Genomic DNA, 17714 nt, shown 5'->3' with positions numbered 1-17714 from the left:
TACTCTGTTCTGGAGAGGCTATGTATAGAGGGAAGGTAGTAATGTTTCTACTTTTGTGAAAGTGGGATAAAGATACCGATCACATCTTAGAAATTGAAACCTCAAGAAATCGGGTTATTTTCTGTGAAGAGCAGAACTTGTAAAGCATAGCATTTAGCACCTCTTATGTGATTCTACATCCACCTGCTTACTTCCAGAGAAGATGCGGTAACGTAACATCTCGGAGGCCTCTAATACTGTGAATATGTTTAGATGTAACAACTGCCAATAAATATTAACTTGTATTGTATGTGTGGTCATGTAAGACCTGCTTCTTTTGGAAACCAGAGAAGTTAAAACCAGAAATAGGCCTTCTTTTTTTTTTTTCTTGGCATCATGTTTTCGGGCTTCTTTTTTGCAACATCTAAGACTTTAAAATAAAATATAAAACAAAAGAATACAGTGAATCTACTACTTCACATGGTTGAATGTCTGAGGAACTGGGGCTTCAAATTGTATTGTCAGCTTCATAATAAATTCATAGTGAGCAGTATTATAACTTTTTGTTACATTGTGTTTGTATGCTTTCATTTGTGAACGCTTTTGAAAGGAAAGAATATGTATTTTCAGCAAGTATCTTTTTTTTTTTTTTAATACTGTGGAGTATCTGGCCTGTGAGAATATAAAACTATAAAAACATTAAAACAAATTTAGAAAGAGATGTTCAGTCTAATGGCTGGCAGCTAAGCCAACCTTAGATTTAAGAACTTGTGTAATAAAGAGTTGTCGTTCATAGTTAAAATAGTTTAAAAAGTGTGAAGTACCTGGCGAACAAATTATAGTTTTACTCAGCAAATTAGTCATATAAAGAAAAATTCTCCTGGAAGGCAGTTCCTAAGTCTTACTCTAATAATGATTTAAACATTATCTGGCCTTTAAGCCATAATTAATTGCGAGTAGTTCATATCCATTTGTATTGGTGGTAATCTCGTCAGTTAATTAAAATAGCTCTTCTCCTCCTTTCCCTTGTTGTACGGTTTTATTTTTTTTTAAATGTTCCCTTTTAAAAAGAGACATTATTTTCTCTCTCTGTCTTTGTTTTAGCAGATTATAAAGATCTTCGCTTGGCTTTTTAGTTGTGCTTTATGCGATAGGCTCTCCATTCCCCTAATTGCAAGCTTGGACTCTTTGCCCTGTTGTAGCTGGAATTAATATTCCCTGAATTGGCTAGAATTGTGCATAGGATTTTGGGTAGCATCTTATTAATGCTTATACTCAGCTTACCTATTTTAGCAGTTATTCTACTGATATTTTATAATTTGTTGCATGATGACTAAGTCTTTGTGTTCTTCTGCTCTGAAAATGACCTTTCTTTCAGCATCAGCTGTCACAGTCTGCTTCCAGTTCCAAGTCCCTTTTTGCCTATTCAGTCTCAGGCCACGGCTTAACTATTAATATGTGGTCTGTTAATGGCTGGATCACTTGGTGGAACTGATGTGCGCCCTTTTAAGGCATGAGAAGATGATTAGACTTTGAATTTATGCCATCAGATTGGCAAGATGACAGTAGTGATTTTTGTTCAAGTGAATGTTTTGCTTGATATTATACACTGTAATGTGTCTAGCCAGCTCTCTGATTGTTGTCTGTGTTGGGGGGATATCTCTTCAGTATCTCTCCTAGAAAGGCAGTGGAAGCAAGGAGTGGTCTTTCCTAAAAGTGGCTAACATCTTGAGAAGGGGTGCTGGAGAAATTGCTGCTTAACACGTGTCTCCTGGGACAGGTTGCCTGGTCAAGATCATGTGTACCTGATTATAGGAGTAAGCATGGCGATACTGCAATACTAAGCAAGTTACATTCCTTGTGGACAACATATAGTAGCAAGCCTCAAGAGTGGAGATGGAATGACATTTGCAGTAATACTAGAGATTCTCTGAGAATGCAGTGTATTGAATGCACTCATTCAGTGCAGTGGCTTGGCTTGTGAGAAGTGACAGTAGTGGTGGGGAGCTCTAGTGGAAAAATGTGAAAATCGCCATTTGAAGGAGACCATGTGAATGGAAACTTGTGATGAGTTTGGCTCATATTTGATGTGAAAGGTCCCTCAGCAAGGAAAGACTTGTCATAGTCATGTGGTAATTTGCCACGTTGCCCTAATGCTACTATTGATATTTGATAATGTGCTGTCCTGCCCCTGTTTGTCCTCATTTGTGAAGCCACGTGCCTTTGGAGCACTTTGATTTACTGCCCCTTGGCTGCCCCATGGCTGTGGAATGAGTATTTCCTCATTTGAAGAGGATGGTGGGAGGAACCTTCATGTTGGTTTGAGACTTGCATGTAGGGGTACTGTTTGACTGCTTTGGCTTGTTGAATGTTTCTGAAAGCAAGGGGAGAACCAGCCAGGGGCAATGTGGGATTACGATGCTCAAGTCAAACCGGATGTATCGACGTCTTCACAGAATAACAGAATGGTTGAGGTTAGAAGGGACCTCTGGAGATCATCTAGTCCAACCCCCCTGCTCAAGCACGGTCCTCTAGAGCACATTGTCCAGGATCGCATCCAGACGGCTTTTGAATATCTCCAGCGAAGCAGACTCCACTACCTCTCTGGGCAACCTCTTCCAGTGCTCTGTCACCCTCACAGGAAAGAAGTTTTTTCTCAGGTTCAGGTGGAACTTCCTGTGGTTCAGTTTGTGCCCATTGCCTCTTGTCCTGTCGCTGGGCACCACGGAGAAGAGTCTGACCCCATCCTCTCGACACCCTCCCTTCAGATACTTGTACACGTTGATGAGATCCCCTCTCAGTCTTCTCTTCTCCAGGCTGAACAGGCCCAGCTCCCTCAGCCTTTCTTCAGAGGAGAGATGCTCCAGCCCTCTAATCATCTTTGCAGCCCTCCGCTGGACTCTCTCCAGGAGTGCCATGTGTCTCTTGTCCTGGGGAGCCCAGGATTGGACACAGCACTCCAGGTGAGGCCTCTCCAGGGCTGAGGAGAGGGGCAGGATCACCTCCCTCCACCGGCTGGCAACACTCTGCCTCATGCACCCCAGGATACCACTGGCCTTCTTGGCCACAAGGGCACACTGCTGCCTCATGCTCAACTTGTTGTCCACCAGCACTCCCAGGTCCTTCTCTGCAGAGCTACTTTCCAGCAGGTCAACCCCCAGCCTGTCCTGGTGCCTGGGGTTAGTCCTCCCTAGGTGCAGGACCCTGCACTTGCCTTTGTTGAACTTCAGGAGGTTCCTCTCCGCCCACCTCTCCAGCCTCTCCAGGTCCCTCTGAATGGCAGGCAGCACAGCCTTCTGGTGTGTCAGCCACTCCCCCCAGGTTCGTACCATCGGCAAACTTGCTGAGAGTGTACTCAATCTTCATCAGTTGTTGATTCATATCTGAAGGTGAGCTGGCTCTCATTTCCTACAATGGGCACCCAGGCCTTCTAATTTAAGAAAAACTTTTCTAGCTGCAGAAATGATCTTGAATCATCATGTGATGTGTGCGAATGAAAAGGACAGTGATTTACTGGCAGCCAAATCGATAGTTTTGATTTGATATCTCTGTGTTCTGCAAAACTGAACTAGAAGAGAGAGAAGTGGATTAGATATCAGAGTTGTTAGGCCAAGAAGTGGCCTTTATCACTAGCCGACATCTTACTGATCATCGTACTATGTTTCTTGTAATCTACTTTTTCTTCAGTAAATTCTGTCAGCTGCTGGACACGAGGCAAGTCATCTGGTAGGAAAGGCATGTAGCACATGGCTGGAGAGGCCTAGTTCCTGGAGGATGAGGTTGCTGGAAATGTCCACAATGATGTGTTATCATCTGCATGAGCTCTTACTGTCCCTCAGACAGCATTTGCGTTTATTACTTTGTATTACCACTCCTCAATGTGAGGTGGTTGTGTTTTGAAGGTGGATGACAGCTGTTACATAGGAACAAAGACTAAAATGAGGCAGGGAGGGGTGAATGGAATCCCTCTTTCACCTGGAGATGGTCTATTGTGTCTGAATATAAAGGAGTTGGAGTATCCATACAGACCATACATAATTAGGCCATAGGAAATCTAAAAAAAAATATTGGTATGGACACACTGTTGCCGAGCTTATCATGCGGTCTACTGGTACAATTAAGTAATAAATTTATGCAGAGCATTTTGAAGCTACACTGTGAGTTTGTATTGGATCAGCAAAAAAATTCTTGCTCTAAAGACTGACACAGTGTATCCCCAAACCCTCAAACCATAATCACATTCCTTAAGAAGTTGACTCTTACCTTTGGCCTTTGGCGCCCTGCAACTTTAACTGATTAAAATTGCAGATAAGCATTCTAGGTTTTCCCTATATTAATCCTTATGTTTTACAGGAATTACGGGCATTTACAGAACTGAACACTTGTTCTTTCCGATCCCTCCTTAAAATTCATCTGTATTATGCTCTTAGAAATCGTAAGATTAGAAAGTTTAACATGCTGAAACTGGAGTTATGACCTTCTGTACTTACTCATAGTGTTTCATTGTCTTCTCAATCCTCTATTTTTCTATTTCATCTTATACTTGAGACAAAAGCTCTGTGGGGCAAGGTCCTCTTATTTGCTGAAGAAATGCCGTACTTAAGACTTTGGTGATTGGGGAATTGGAAGGGGTCTCAAAATAGAAAAGAAGGCAACAAAAACATTCAGATAGCCACTATCACTTTACTGTCTCAGCAGCTAAAATTTCACTGTATGTGACTAAGATATCAGTGGAAAGGAATTAATTATCTTATTTCTTATACTCTGTACTGGGAAAATTATATCTTATTAGAAATAGATTCAATCTTCAGAATAAAATGTGTTAATTTTCCCTTTTATGTTCAAAGACTAGTTCAAATTGTCTTTACTCGTTTTTAGAAAACTAGCCATTATTCTTGTTATTTGCTAGCTCAGGTGTAGTAATTCTTATAGTCTGAAGTATCTATACTTGAAAAGAATGTGCTTAGGTACTTCTGCTAAAAAAGACACAAAGAACTTCAATACTATGAGCTCGGTGTAGAACCCAAGTAAACTCTTTTTGTCTGTATTCGGTTCTTGTGGTACGTCTCTGCTATGTTTTCCTTTTGGTGGTGCCTAAAGCTATAGTTTCAGAAGCAACTGAACTGATGTAATGGCTCACTTTCTGCTGAAAGGTGTTCTTGTGCCTAGTTGTGTTCTGTCCCCTTCTAGTGCTGGGTCTGGTTAGTGCTGTGAGTCAGTTCAGGTCAGTTGTGAGTCAGTTCAACTCAGCTGAAAACTATCCCCTTACATTTGTGTGTATCTGTCTGTCTGTGTCTGGGTTAATTTTCTGCTGATCTGTTTCATAGATACGAATGCCATAACTGGTGCAGGATGCATTGTGCGGGAAGCGGGACTTTTTTCTTTTGGCATTGTTGACCTTTTAAGATCAGCTGACTGCATCATATGAATCGCGTCTTCGTTTAGGTGACTGCATTGACAGACTCTGAATGAGTCAGTCCCATTCAGCCTTGAATGACTGCAACCGAAATACAGGGTTTCCAGATAAGTAGGAGTCAGGAGAAAACTGGCTACCCCAAATGGCTTTATCAGAGATTGGATCCTATGGGAAAGGGCAAATGCCAACAGTTGGCTTTTTAAGTCATCTTGATCTTGTGTAATAGTGAGGTTTACTTAAACTTTAACTATTAGGAAATTAAAAGGAAATGAATGCCATGAGGGAGCTGTGACATACTTTCAGCTTTAGCTTCAAACTAATGACTTTTTCTTTCACGTAAAAAGAAAAAAATATGTGCTATTTTCTTTGAATTGCAGATTTCGACTTTTGTATATTCTATAGCAAAGACTTAAAATGCATCTTTCCAGCCCTTTCACAGCTCTGGATGCATGCGTATAATTCTGATGGACTTTCTTTATTTTGCAGTTGCTGCGGGAGCTCAAGCATCCAAATGTCATTTCTCTGCAAAAGGTGTTTCTTTCTCATGCTGACAGGAAAGTGTGGCTTCTCTTTGACTACGCTGAGCATGATCTCTGGGTAAGGTGAATTGTTTGTGGGTAACAGGCGTTGAGTTTCGGTTGGAGGGAAAGGACAAGGGCAAGGAAGGCACATCAGTTAAACACAATATAGCTTCTGACCATGAGTGTTTGTTGGACACATTTTTGATATTAAAGGGAAAGCACGATGGAAAGTTTGGGTAAGCAAACTACACTGTTAATCTCTGACCTGTTTCTGAAGATAAAGGTCTTCATTCAGCTTTCAGTAGCTGAAGATCCATTTAAATAAATGTAGATATAACCCTTCACTACAGCTAAGATAAGGAGTACAGGAAAATGTTATTTATTATGCAGGTGGATTTTCTTTAAAAAAAAGAAAAAAAACAAGGTTTTGGCTAAGTAGGACAGTTTGGAGTTTTAGTTACTTCATGTCATGTATAAATAAATGAAATGAGAATAATGCCACTGTACATAATTGAAATTCATTCATATATAGGTAGTGCTTTTTACTCAACTCATCTGAAATTTCATTTCTTTAGGAGGAAATCCATTTATTCCTTATTATGCAATGCAGTTTTAAATATGTTGCAGACTAAAATTATTTTAGGAAATGAACCCTTTTCCTCTGTTGATTTAATATTTGTGATCTTAACATCTATCTGAAACTCTTTTTAAAAAAAAATTTAAAAAAATCCAGAATTCCATCCAAGCTTGAACTCAATAAAACAAGTATGTGTTCCTCACTTAAACTTGATGTAGATTTGAGCATTGCTTTCAAATGGAAAAAGCATTGTAATAGTAATTTTAGAAGATATTAAGATGATCCACAACAAAAGGTACAACAAGTATCAATTTAGAATGAGATTAAATTTTTGATGTACATGTTTGTGTAAGACTTGAACAGCATGGTTCATGACTTATTTTTTCCTACACCTGTATTAGACAGAGTTAAGAAGTACAAGCCAAGTTAAGACTAATTCATTTTGAAGGTCATGTCACTTGTAGTTGGGGATAATTCAGTAGTATTTACCATACTAGAACTAGTGCATAAGGAAAATTTTCCTTCAGCTAAGCTGAATTGAAGGTATTTTTTTTCCAGTTCAATATTTTGGAACTTCTGAAAGGTGATACTGAGATTTCTTTAACTTCTTCATTCTAATTTTATTTTGGTATTGAACAGCTGAAATTTCAGATATTCTTAAGGTTGATTTTAAAAATAAATAACTTGAGGAAAATGAACACATTCATCTTTTCACTACTTCCCCCCATATTTATGGCATGCCAAGCTATCAAAATTTAAGAACATCTGAGTAGTTTTTTCATTTCTAAGTATGCTGTAAGGTTTTGTATTTGTCTAAAGAATTGTGACCAATAGCAACCTTTTGTTTGCATTTATAACTTAGTGCAGAACTTCATGCTTATCCAAAGTTACCGCAGAAGCGCTTCTGTTAACGAAACACTGGCTCATATATCAGTAACTTATGAATGACACTCAGTTTCAGTCTTTATGTTTGTATGCACGTACCTGTATAAACTTCAGTATTCCTCAGCACTACCTGTTCCTGGCTGCTAACTATATCTGGATGAAAGTAACCAAGCTCAAGAGATTATTTGTACCACATCAGTGCCTAAAAGATCCCGCTATGGATTGAGTCCTCCAGTGGTGGACATACCTAGTGGAGTGGTTCTCAGACTAAGCTGGGCAAAGGGCACAGAGCGTAATAGCAACAAAAAAAAAAAAAGCAAAGGTCCAAGAAAACCACCTATCTTTCTGTCTGCGTTGATTTTTTTTTTTTTTTTTTTTTTTTAAATTTCTAAAGACTTCTTTCTGGCTACTACCTGAAGAATAATATTTACTTTGAAGTAAGTGGAAGGAGGAGGTGAAGGAGGGGAAAAAACTTGTGGTTCAGGCTGAAGATTGCTTGAGCCGGTGGTGTTTGGCTGAGTGGGTAGGGCTGTCACCTTTTTTCATCAACACTTCTCTCCTCCTTGCAGCTATATTTTTACCTTTGGCAGAGCAGGGATGTGCTTCCTTCCCACAGCCAAGCTCAACACCTAAAGCCAAGAAGGGCAGGCTGTATGGAGTTGGGCTGCAACAGGAGAGGAGAAGGCAATTTCCCAAAGGGATTTGAGTAGCCAGGTACCTAACTGGCACCTGGGATATGAAAACTCAGGAATGTAGGAAGCTGAGTGGAGGTAGGAAGAACATGTGCCAGATTTGGTTGGACAAGATCAGGGTATTCTGATGATCACATGAGTGCAAGCCAGTACAAAAAAAAGAGTGAATGCATTAAAAGTTTATTCGACATGAAAACAGTTGCTGTCACTGTGATACACCTGATGCTGCTGAAGTTAGTGGCACCTGGGATTCAAGTGTTAAGACAACATGTAGTTCTTTTGAGCTCCTCATTGTTGCTAGACATCATTGCCTGTGTATGTGGTCATAATTGTTAAAGATTCTTTCTGTATCTGGCTTGGTGGCTGACTTTCAGACAAACAGTTTTACAGCTTTGCTCTATCAATAGCTTTTGTTTTGGGAGAACTACTTTTAAGGGAATAGTATAACATAGCCCATACTTATTTCCTCTTTTATGTGAAAGTTTAAAACCCGCAGTAGTTTGATGTGAGAATTTCTCTTTCTGACATTAGACATTGAATATTACAAGTGTCATGAAAACAGATACAAACCTGAAAGTCAAATGATGTAGGAGTTAGATAATTTACTTTTAGTTTTGGGTTGATATATACAAAATATCAGCCTGTCTGATTTAATTTTTGAGAGAATTTCTGGGACAGTGAACACTTTACCTAATATACTGTTAATGTTCTAGTACTTCAGGTGCACGTTTCTACTTTTGAAAATGAATGAAAAGTTGAAAAAATGGCTAAGAACTCCATGTAAGGAGTCACTGGCAATTTTCTTCTATAATGCTATAGACCAAACATTACTACTTTTTTTTTTTTATTTTGATTTCTTTTTCCCCTTTGCAGCATATAATCAAGTTTCACAGGGCTTCTAAAGCAAACAAGAAACCGGTTCAGTTACCTCGGGGAATGGTGAAGTCTCTGTTATATCAGATCCTAGATGGTATTCACTACCTGCATGCTAACTGGGTGTTACACAGGGATTTGGTAAGTTGATCTGCAGTGGGTTTTAGCACTGGGAAGACCGAGGGCAAGATTTTGTGTTTTGATTTTTTTTTTTTTTTTTTTAATACTAATCATTGGGAAACGAAAACCTTTGGGCACGTACTAGTAAATATATATTTTTATACTGCTATCAGCCTTGACTAATAGATCAGAGCAAATTTTAAAAGCCTACTATGATCTGTTTCTGAGAATATATCGGATGGCTATTTTCCTTTTTTTGATTTTTCTAAATAAACTATTTTTAAAAGTAACTATTTAAATAACAGGCATGCTGAAGTACAGAATGTGCCTCTGGTAGCATGACTGCAGGCCTCAGAAATTACTAAATATCGCATGTGTATAGGTGGGAAGGAGGATGATTGGCCCCCGGCAACTGCAGAAATAAAAGAAAATATTCCCTAAACTTATTTATTTAAGAAGGTAACTCTTGAAGGCCATTATCTTCTCATAATATTTATAACCGATCAGAAATATAACTATGCCAACTTTCGAAGACTTCTACAAGTAAACTTGTGTTTATCCTAACTACAGTGTAAGCAAGCCCTTAAGTGCCTGAGCTAGTGTTTCTTAACAAGCAAATTGTATTAAACATTTTAAATTGGTAAATCTTTCCAACTGTTATATATTTACCACTGAAATATGCCCATGGCTTTTTTTTTTTTTGCGTAGGATGCTGTTTGGTCTGTCTTTCTTAGATTCGGTGACTTTGACTCCATTATGCATAGCTCTTATTTAATAATGTTTTGTTATTTCTTTCTGAGAAAGGTGCTGTTTATGATGTTTCTAAATACTGAAATTTCATTAGTGCATGAGAATATTGTTAGTCTGACCTTTCACTCCCATAAGTCAATATTACCAGTGCTATTTTATACTTGGTGTATTAAATCTGACTTTCTTATTACTCTTCCAGAGTTACTTCAAAGACAAAAGTAGCTTTAATATTATTCTTTTAAAGGTAGTGAATGACTAGTTATTTGTCTTCTATTTTCATGCCTACTAAATGCTTTTACGGAGTGCCAGTCTCTGTTTAAACCGATTGAGAAAGGTTTGTTTTCAGTGAATAATAACATTTTCAGAACTGCAATACAAGGGAACATTGTTTTATTAAATTGTATGGATATTGCATCTAATTTGCTCCTGGTTTTACAAATTGAACAAAAGCCTCAGTGCTTGGAAGAGAAAAGCCAAACAGTTTGTGGTGGCTTTGTAATAACTTGTGAAACAGTGGAGTAAAACATAATGTAGAAAAATATAGTAGTCACAGCTTGACTTTCGGCCTGCAACAGTATTCTTCAGTATATTTTTAAGAGGCATACAGAAAACAAATGACCTGTCATCAAGAATCTAAACTTTTCTGATATTTTGCTTTCTACAGTTTCAGAAAATTTATCAACTTAAACATTAACAGTATAAATATAATTGAGTGAAAAATAGCAATGCATGTTGTTAACTGGATGGCTCAGGAGATTGGTAAATTTATTACAGAGCCTTTCACATCTAGGTCTGTAGCTCAAACACAGTTTAAGTTGGCAGCTGACAAAAGTTGTTACCATCTCATTGTCTGACCTATGTGAAATGAGTTGGTGGTCTCAGTCCAGCAAGCAGTTTTATTTTTCCAGCATAAAAACCACCATTGCAATTGGCTATCTTTTGAGAATGTGAGGAAGAGGCCAAAAGCTTGAGCCAGAGGCAGAGCTATCTGAAAGGATGTCCCACTGGGATCTTGTCAAGCCATATTGATGAGAAAGTGTATTAAAGGGGGCTTAAATTAAAGCATTTGTACAGGGGCTGTCTGTGCTACCTTCTTCACAGAGACCTTCAGGTTCTAGATTGTCATTTTGAAACAATTCAGTTGGAGCTATTTCTCTAGTGGAAAATTTGCTGAATTGAAAAGATGCGTAGGAGAGGAGATATGTGTACTGTTAAACATTTTCTTAATTTTATCACAGTTCCTGGGAATAACCTCAGAAAGAAAATAGATTCTGCCCAGTGTTCGTTTTTAGCAAGATAGAGACATATTGGTGTGAAGTTAAGCTTTCAAGTTGAGGCTTCGATAGCGTGTATATTCCTATGGAAAGTAAGATTATGGGAAGGTAGTTCTTGATCTTAGACCTGCATTTCTGTTTCCAAGGTATCTATAGTAGTAATCTCTAGGAATAAGTGTTTTGTGCTAAATCACCAGTGTTAACTTTTGGTTGACTGAATAGATTTATTTTGTTTTTCCTACTATAAATTAAAATTATGATAGATTTTGTAGGTATTGTTTCTAAATGTGTTTTATGTATCTCCATATGTGTTTGTACACACGCACGCATGTACACAGACAGTTGCTTAAGTAGCACGCTTACTTTTATTTCATGTACTACCTATATAAAAGTGATATTGTTTGGAGGTGGTAGGGAGCTAATGACAATAATACTTTGGCAAAGAAATCTGTACTTTGCCACATCTGTCTCATAGGGTAAACCTTTTTTTAAAGGGAGCTCATCTGTCATAAGAAAGCTCATTTCTCATAAGAAAGCTCATCTCTTGGAAATATAATTATCCTTCATCTAACTGTGAGTTTCTGGTGGTTTTTAAGTTCGTTCTAGTTAGGCAATGTTTTGGAGTTTTTTGAGATCTTTCTGATTTTCATAACCAGAAACAAAATATTGGATAACATAACTCCATTCTTGCCTGGCATCTGCAAACCAGTCAGCAGAATTTAATGGTTGTTAGAAACATAAACTTAGACTGTGAAATCTGTCTTCACAGTGGAGGTGTCCAGAAATGTTAAGTCATGTAAGGTTTATATAAAGTGAGTATATGCCGTAGGAAACAGTAAAAACTGTAGAAAGATGATAATGACTAATGAAGTTTATCTACTGTTTTTTGTAGTCCTGGTTTATTTTTTACAAAGGAAATGCATACAGTACTTAGCAATAGCTTAACTCTAAACAATTAGCCCTCTTCAGTGTGTTTTATTTTTTTGCTAATTGTAGGAAAGCCAATTCCTCCTTTCCATCAGAGCAAGGGAGATGTTGATTATATTTGTAATCTTTGAAAAGTGCTGGTCTTAAATAATTAACCTTTTCATAACTCTTTGAAACACACCAGTAAAATTTCTCAACAAATAAACATCAGTACTGTTACCTTTTAGTATTTTGATTTGCACATTCTTCAGTTTTTTTAATTTCATGACTGAGAGCAATTGAAAACGGATTTTTTTATTCATGCTCTGCCTGTAGCAGGAAGGAAATAAGAACACTTCATATAATTACCACAAAGTGCATCAATTTTAATAATATTTTGAATTTGGTTATCAAGCATGCTTGAAACATGCTGCATTTTGCTGACTTTGTCTCCTAGCATTTGTTCTACTTTATGATATTTAGCTCTCAGAGTCCTTCTTGTACACAGAAAATTTATTCCACCTTAAAAATAAGCATAAACAGAAGACTGGTCATAGATCTGTATAGATCAGTCTGCACCCTCAACAGCATGAGCAAAGAGAAGATGGACTTTGCAGTGTGGTTGGAGAACTCCTTAAAGTAACTCAAAGTAGAGGTCCTTTTATATGGTTAAGCAACTCTTGTGCGGTGCCTGTTACAAGTGTATTTGTGTTTAATATTAGTGCATGGTAGGCCTGTCCACACAGTCAGGAATCTGAAGATGAGCGCCCCCCCCCCAAATCAGTTTTGTGTGGTAACAGTCTTGTTAGGTTAGCACTTAAGCTATCGAGCATGGTTGTGCAGCGAAACTGCTAAGAGCACTCACCTGCAACTAAAATGCTTTAATTAAAAAAAAAAAAAAAAAAAGGCAGTGGGAGGGAAATCTTACAGTATCTCAGATACAAGTGCTCTATGTAAAAACTATGATGAAACATTTTTCATTCCCAAATCTTCAGACTTGATTCCCTGGCCTATTCCTTTGTGTGTGTGCGTGGTGTGAGTGGTGCTGAACAGATGAACTACCACTTGGCAAGCCAGCTGTAGAAGTTGGTAATGCAGTGTTGGGCTTCTGTTTGCCATTCCTCTCTTCCTGTCCCTTGCCAAAGGAATGACAGTCTCTCAGTCAACTTTTGTTAATGATATTCATGTCCTAGTCAATCTGAGATTACGTTGCTGTGTATGTGATGAATGTTATCACATTCATGATAGCATAGATATTGCAGCCTTTAATGTGTTCCTGGTGTGCAGCTTACCAAAAGTGCTGCTGAGGGATGTGCACTGTTTTAAATAAGCTTTCAGGTGGACAAGCTTTTCATATATGCGTTGGTTGGAACCTAATTTTCTGAGACCTGGGCTGTTCCCAAGAAAACCTACTGCCAGACTTGGGATCAGCAGGAGCCTTAAAGGTGAACATCTTTCAACATGAAATGAGGAGAAGCCACTGCCAGGGGTTCTTCGCAGACAACATCTTAGCTGCTTTCCAGGCTCTAGCTGTGAATCGCTTAACTATGCCTATGACACATACTTAAGTGCATGTAAATTAGCATGGTCAGAGTTCCTGTCTTCCACAATAGACCTCTTGAGTCCAAGGAGGTCTCCCTCATCAATATTCAAAGATTACTTCAGAAATGTAGGAATACCCTTTACTCATTCTCTAGTGCTTTACGAAATCACGGTCACTGGTAGGAAAGAACCTAGTGGAAGTTATGCCTGTTGCTAGAAAGAAGTCAACAGCTTTTACAAGCAGGTGGTCTTTGGCTCTATTTAAATATATGACCAGATAATAGATGTTACTTCCTAAATTGTTTTGTCATGAATTATTGGTGGTGTGTTTTCAAAACAAAGAGTCCAAAACTAGACCACTGCTTTGGTTGTCAGTTGTTGTATTTTCCCAGGTTTTTGATTTCAAGGTGTTTCTCATTATGTAGGTGTGTGCTTTCATCGGGTCAGCCAAGAACACTGTGTCCAGGAGAGCTTTTTTTCTTTGTTAGGTTATAATTTATCATTTATGAATCATAATTGATTATGATTCTAAGTCTTCTGTAGTTAAAATAGCATTATCTAGTGTTTCTTAATGCTGCTCTTTACAGGGGTCATGACTGCTTCCTTGCCTGCCTTTCTGGATGTTTTCTTCGTGCCTTAGATTAAACTTTAAAGCCAGTCACAAAGAAAAGTATGGAAATGATCAAAACTGACTGTGAAAGTTAAGTATTCCATGCTGAAGTCAGTGACTTTCCTTTTTAAAACAAAACAAAACAAAAAAGAATCACAGCTCTCCTTCCCTTTTTTAATGACAGCTCTGCAAATTAAATCCATTTGACTTTTTTTCTTCTTGGGCATTGTCATTAATGACAGTCAGCTAGATCCAATTCTTGGTTCAGTAGTGTCCATCAACTTTGTACAAATGTAAATTTGAAGCTATAAATGTACAATGCCTTATTGCAATATTAGCAGCTTTCCAATCAGGAAAGCAGAAGGCATGCTGCTTAGAGATCCTTGAAAAAGCCTATAAAGATATATAAAAATCGTTGGCTTCATATCAGGAAATCATTGCAAGGCCACTTTTGATTATTCTGAAAGCTCATGGTGCTCAGTGGAGGTTCCTGAAGAAAGCAAATATCACTCCTGTCTTGAAGAAGGAGAATCCAAAGAACTACCATCCAGTCAGTCTCACCTCAGTCCCTGGAAAGGTAATAGATTGTATCCTCCTGGAAGCCATTTACAAACACATAAGGGATGAGAAGGTGAATAGGAGTAGTCAGCAGGGCTTTATGAAGAGTAAATCATGCCTGATCAACCTGATAACCTTCTATAATGAAATGACTAGCTCAGTGGATGAGGGCAGAGCAATGGATGTTGTTTCTCTTGACTTTAGCAAGGCTTTTAACACCATTGCTTTTAACATTCTCCTAGACAAACTGATGAAATGAGGGCTAGATGAGTGGACAGTGAGGTAGATTTAAAGAACTAGCCAAACTGTTGGGCACAAAGGGCTCTGTGATCAGCTGCATGAAATCCAACCGGAGGCCAGTCCCTGGAGATGCCCCAGGCATCAATACTGGGACGAGTACCATTTAGCATCTTCATTAATGACCTGGATGATGGGACAGAGTGCACCCTCAGGAATTTTGCACATGTTCTGCAGAGGTGCCTTCCAACTTCAACTGTTTTATGATTCTGTGAAAATGTTACATCTTCGCTGTTTCGTCTGTTTTGAAGAGTTAATTTATTACTTTCTCAAAATCTAAACTCCACTACATGATCGATCATTAAACTATGAAAAGGAAAAGTGGGAGCAGGTGTGAGTAAGAAGAAACTGAATGATCAAATAGCATGTACAGAATAAGGAACAATGTGAAGAAAGCAGCGACAAACAAAACCTTTGCAGAGGAGGCGGCAGTTTTTGCAACTTCTCTTGACTGAAGCATGATGAGAGGGAGATCATGGTGTCATTTTTTTTCTGAGCAAAAAAGATGATATATTCCCAGAAGTCTTCTCAAAAGCTGTGTGGTCGTGAAATGAAAAATATTACTAGTAGATTATCAAATTGCATGGTAAACAAAATAGGAATTAGTACTTGGTTGGGAAAAGTTCCACTTTTCATTTTAAACTTTGATGCTTTTGGCATGGAATACCCTGTCATTTCATACTAAGTAAATATGAAAAACACTGAGATATGTTAATATTAAATGACTTTTCCAGCTGCCTGTTGAAATGTCTTGTGTTTCTGAGGAGGTTATTCACCTTTGGATTTGGACCTGCTCTGAAGATGAAACACTGCTATAACCATAGTATCTCTAGAAAGAGATTTGAGTTTCGGGAGACTGAAAAATTTGCCAATTCTATGCAGATTAAAATGTAATGAGAGTCATAGTTTCATGCCTCTGTTGGATTAGCCCCACAACTCTTTTATTCCTAGCTGGAATACTCTTTCCCATTGTGCTAAAGGTATGTTGCACTGAAATGAATGAAAGTATAAAATTCAGTCTACTTCTCTAGGTGTGTTTGGGTTTTCATTATATGACTTTTTGGTGATTTTGCAATTTGGCCATTTTTACAGATAAACTGATTTTTAATCCATAGACTATCTCCATTCAAGCAATTCTTGAATATGAATGTAATCTTGCGTAGTTCACAGTTGATCATTCTTTCCTCAGTGCAAGATCATTTAAGAAGTTTTATGTGAGGATAGGAAATGGATAGAGTAAAACTCTAATATCATTGGTAATGTGTGAGATAAGCAGATACACCTAAAAAAAAAAAATTTTTTTTAGCCAAGATACCGATCTACTAAAGTGCGTTTAACAAAAATGGGAAAGCAATCCTAAATCTTTGATAATCTTTTTACCACACAAAGTTGCTACTAGATTCCTAGTAATAGTAAGACCAAGTGTTCAACAGAGGAATTTTTGGTAGTTTTTTTTTTCTGAATGCAAATTCAAAGCTTGATTTTGATTCAAATGAAAACATAGGTGCAAGGGAAAGTCAGAAATCTCATCATTTCAAGAGCAATTTCTGGATCTGCCTCTCTAATAGTACAGCTTTTATTTCAAGCTACAGTTTTCCAATGGTCAAATAACAACCTTATAACCTGAACAAGTAACCTGTAACCTGAACAAGTAACCTGAATTTATTTTATCAGTAACTTTCTTGTTTCTTAGTTCAGTATTTCTTTTCTGTAAATAATTCTCAAAATAACTAATCCTCTGTACTGATGATAGTAAAGTCCCACAACTTTGTAATTTATCACGGGCAGTGATACTGGCAGCACTTCTTGATTTTTATTCATGAAAATCTCTTATCTTGAAACTGCAATAAACATTGTCTTGTGGTCTTTTGTCTGAATATTAAATTGAAGATCAAAGTGGAACAATGTAGATGTTGTTAGAGTTTTACTAATTTATCTAGGCACTAACGTGACCAAAACGAGGCAGATTTGCTTTCTGATTGTTACTTCCTAGAGCAAATGCAGGAAAAGTTTCTGAATTTGAGTTCTATTGTCAGCAAAAGCTTCTGAGCATCAATAAAGTGCAAAAGAGAAATGGAAGATGCAATGTTACTATGTAACCATCCGCTGTCTTATAGGCACAACACAAATGAGTGTTTGGAGAAGTAAAATGTAGATGAAATTATGCACTCGTTAATGGTATGGCTAAGATTTTCAGGCCTGTTGTCATTTAGCCTTTGATCTTTGGTATTTATTTAGCACTTGTATCTGTTGCCGAACTGTCATATACAAGAGGCAAAGGTGCCAGAATATTTTTTCCTGACACTCCTATGTCATTGTAGATCAAATAGTTTGTAACCTGTGATCCTAGATGATTTAACATGTAATGAAAACTCTTACCATTGCAAAGGGGAACTGCAGATCTGAGGCTGAAAGTAACTTGTCATTTTCTTCATATGGTTATAAATACTGTTGTGAAGACTACTGCTTTTGTGTTCTCCCTTTTCCTTCCCTCTTAGCCCTTCAGATGCTAGAGGGAATGTTTCAGGACTGATCTTTAAACGCTCACGGACTTCATATTTACTTTACGAGACAGGAAATGGAAGAAGGCTTTTCAGTGTCTTCAGAATCAATGTCACTGTATTGGTTTTCAAGAAGTTGGTCTTTGGTCAGTGGAACACATTTACTAACAGTACTAGAAGCACACCTGTCTGCATATTGCATGCTGAATTCGA

The 17714-nt window shown here is 37.8% G+C and overlaps 1 protein-coding gene across 5 annotated transcripts in view; it reads left to right on the top strand.

The window, feature by feature from the left end:
• CDK8 (cyclin dependent kinase 8) overlaps nt 1-17714 on the top strand; it is an 86520-nt gene that overhangs the window by 32395 nt on the left and 36411 nt on the right. For all 5 annotated transcript variants that reach the window (XM_068930200.1, XM_068930199.1, XM_068930198.1 and 2 more), the window contains 2 exons: nt 5882-5992; nt 8944-9084. In XM_068930200.1, coding sequence (XP_068786301.1) covers nt 5882-5992; nt 8944-9084 — 252 coding nt within the window. The remainder of the gene's footprint in view (nt 1-5881; nt 5993-8943; nt 9085-17714) is intronic.

Source organism: Struthio camelus, chromosome 1 (genome assembly GCF_040807025.1).
Source record: "Struthio camelus isolate bStrCam1 chromosome 1, bStrCam1.hap1, whole genome shotgun sequence".
Lineage (NCBI taxonomy): Eukaryota > Metazoa > Chordata > Aves > Struthioniformes > Struthionidae > Struthio > Struthio camelus.
The sequence above is the reverse complement of the archived record's forward strand: the minus strand, read 5'-3'. Positions and strand labels throughout refer to the sequence as shown.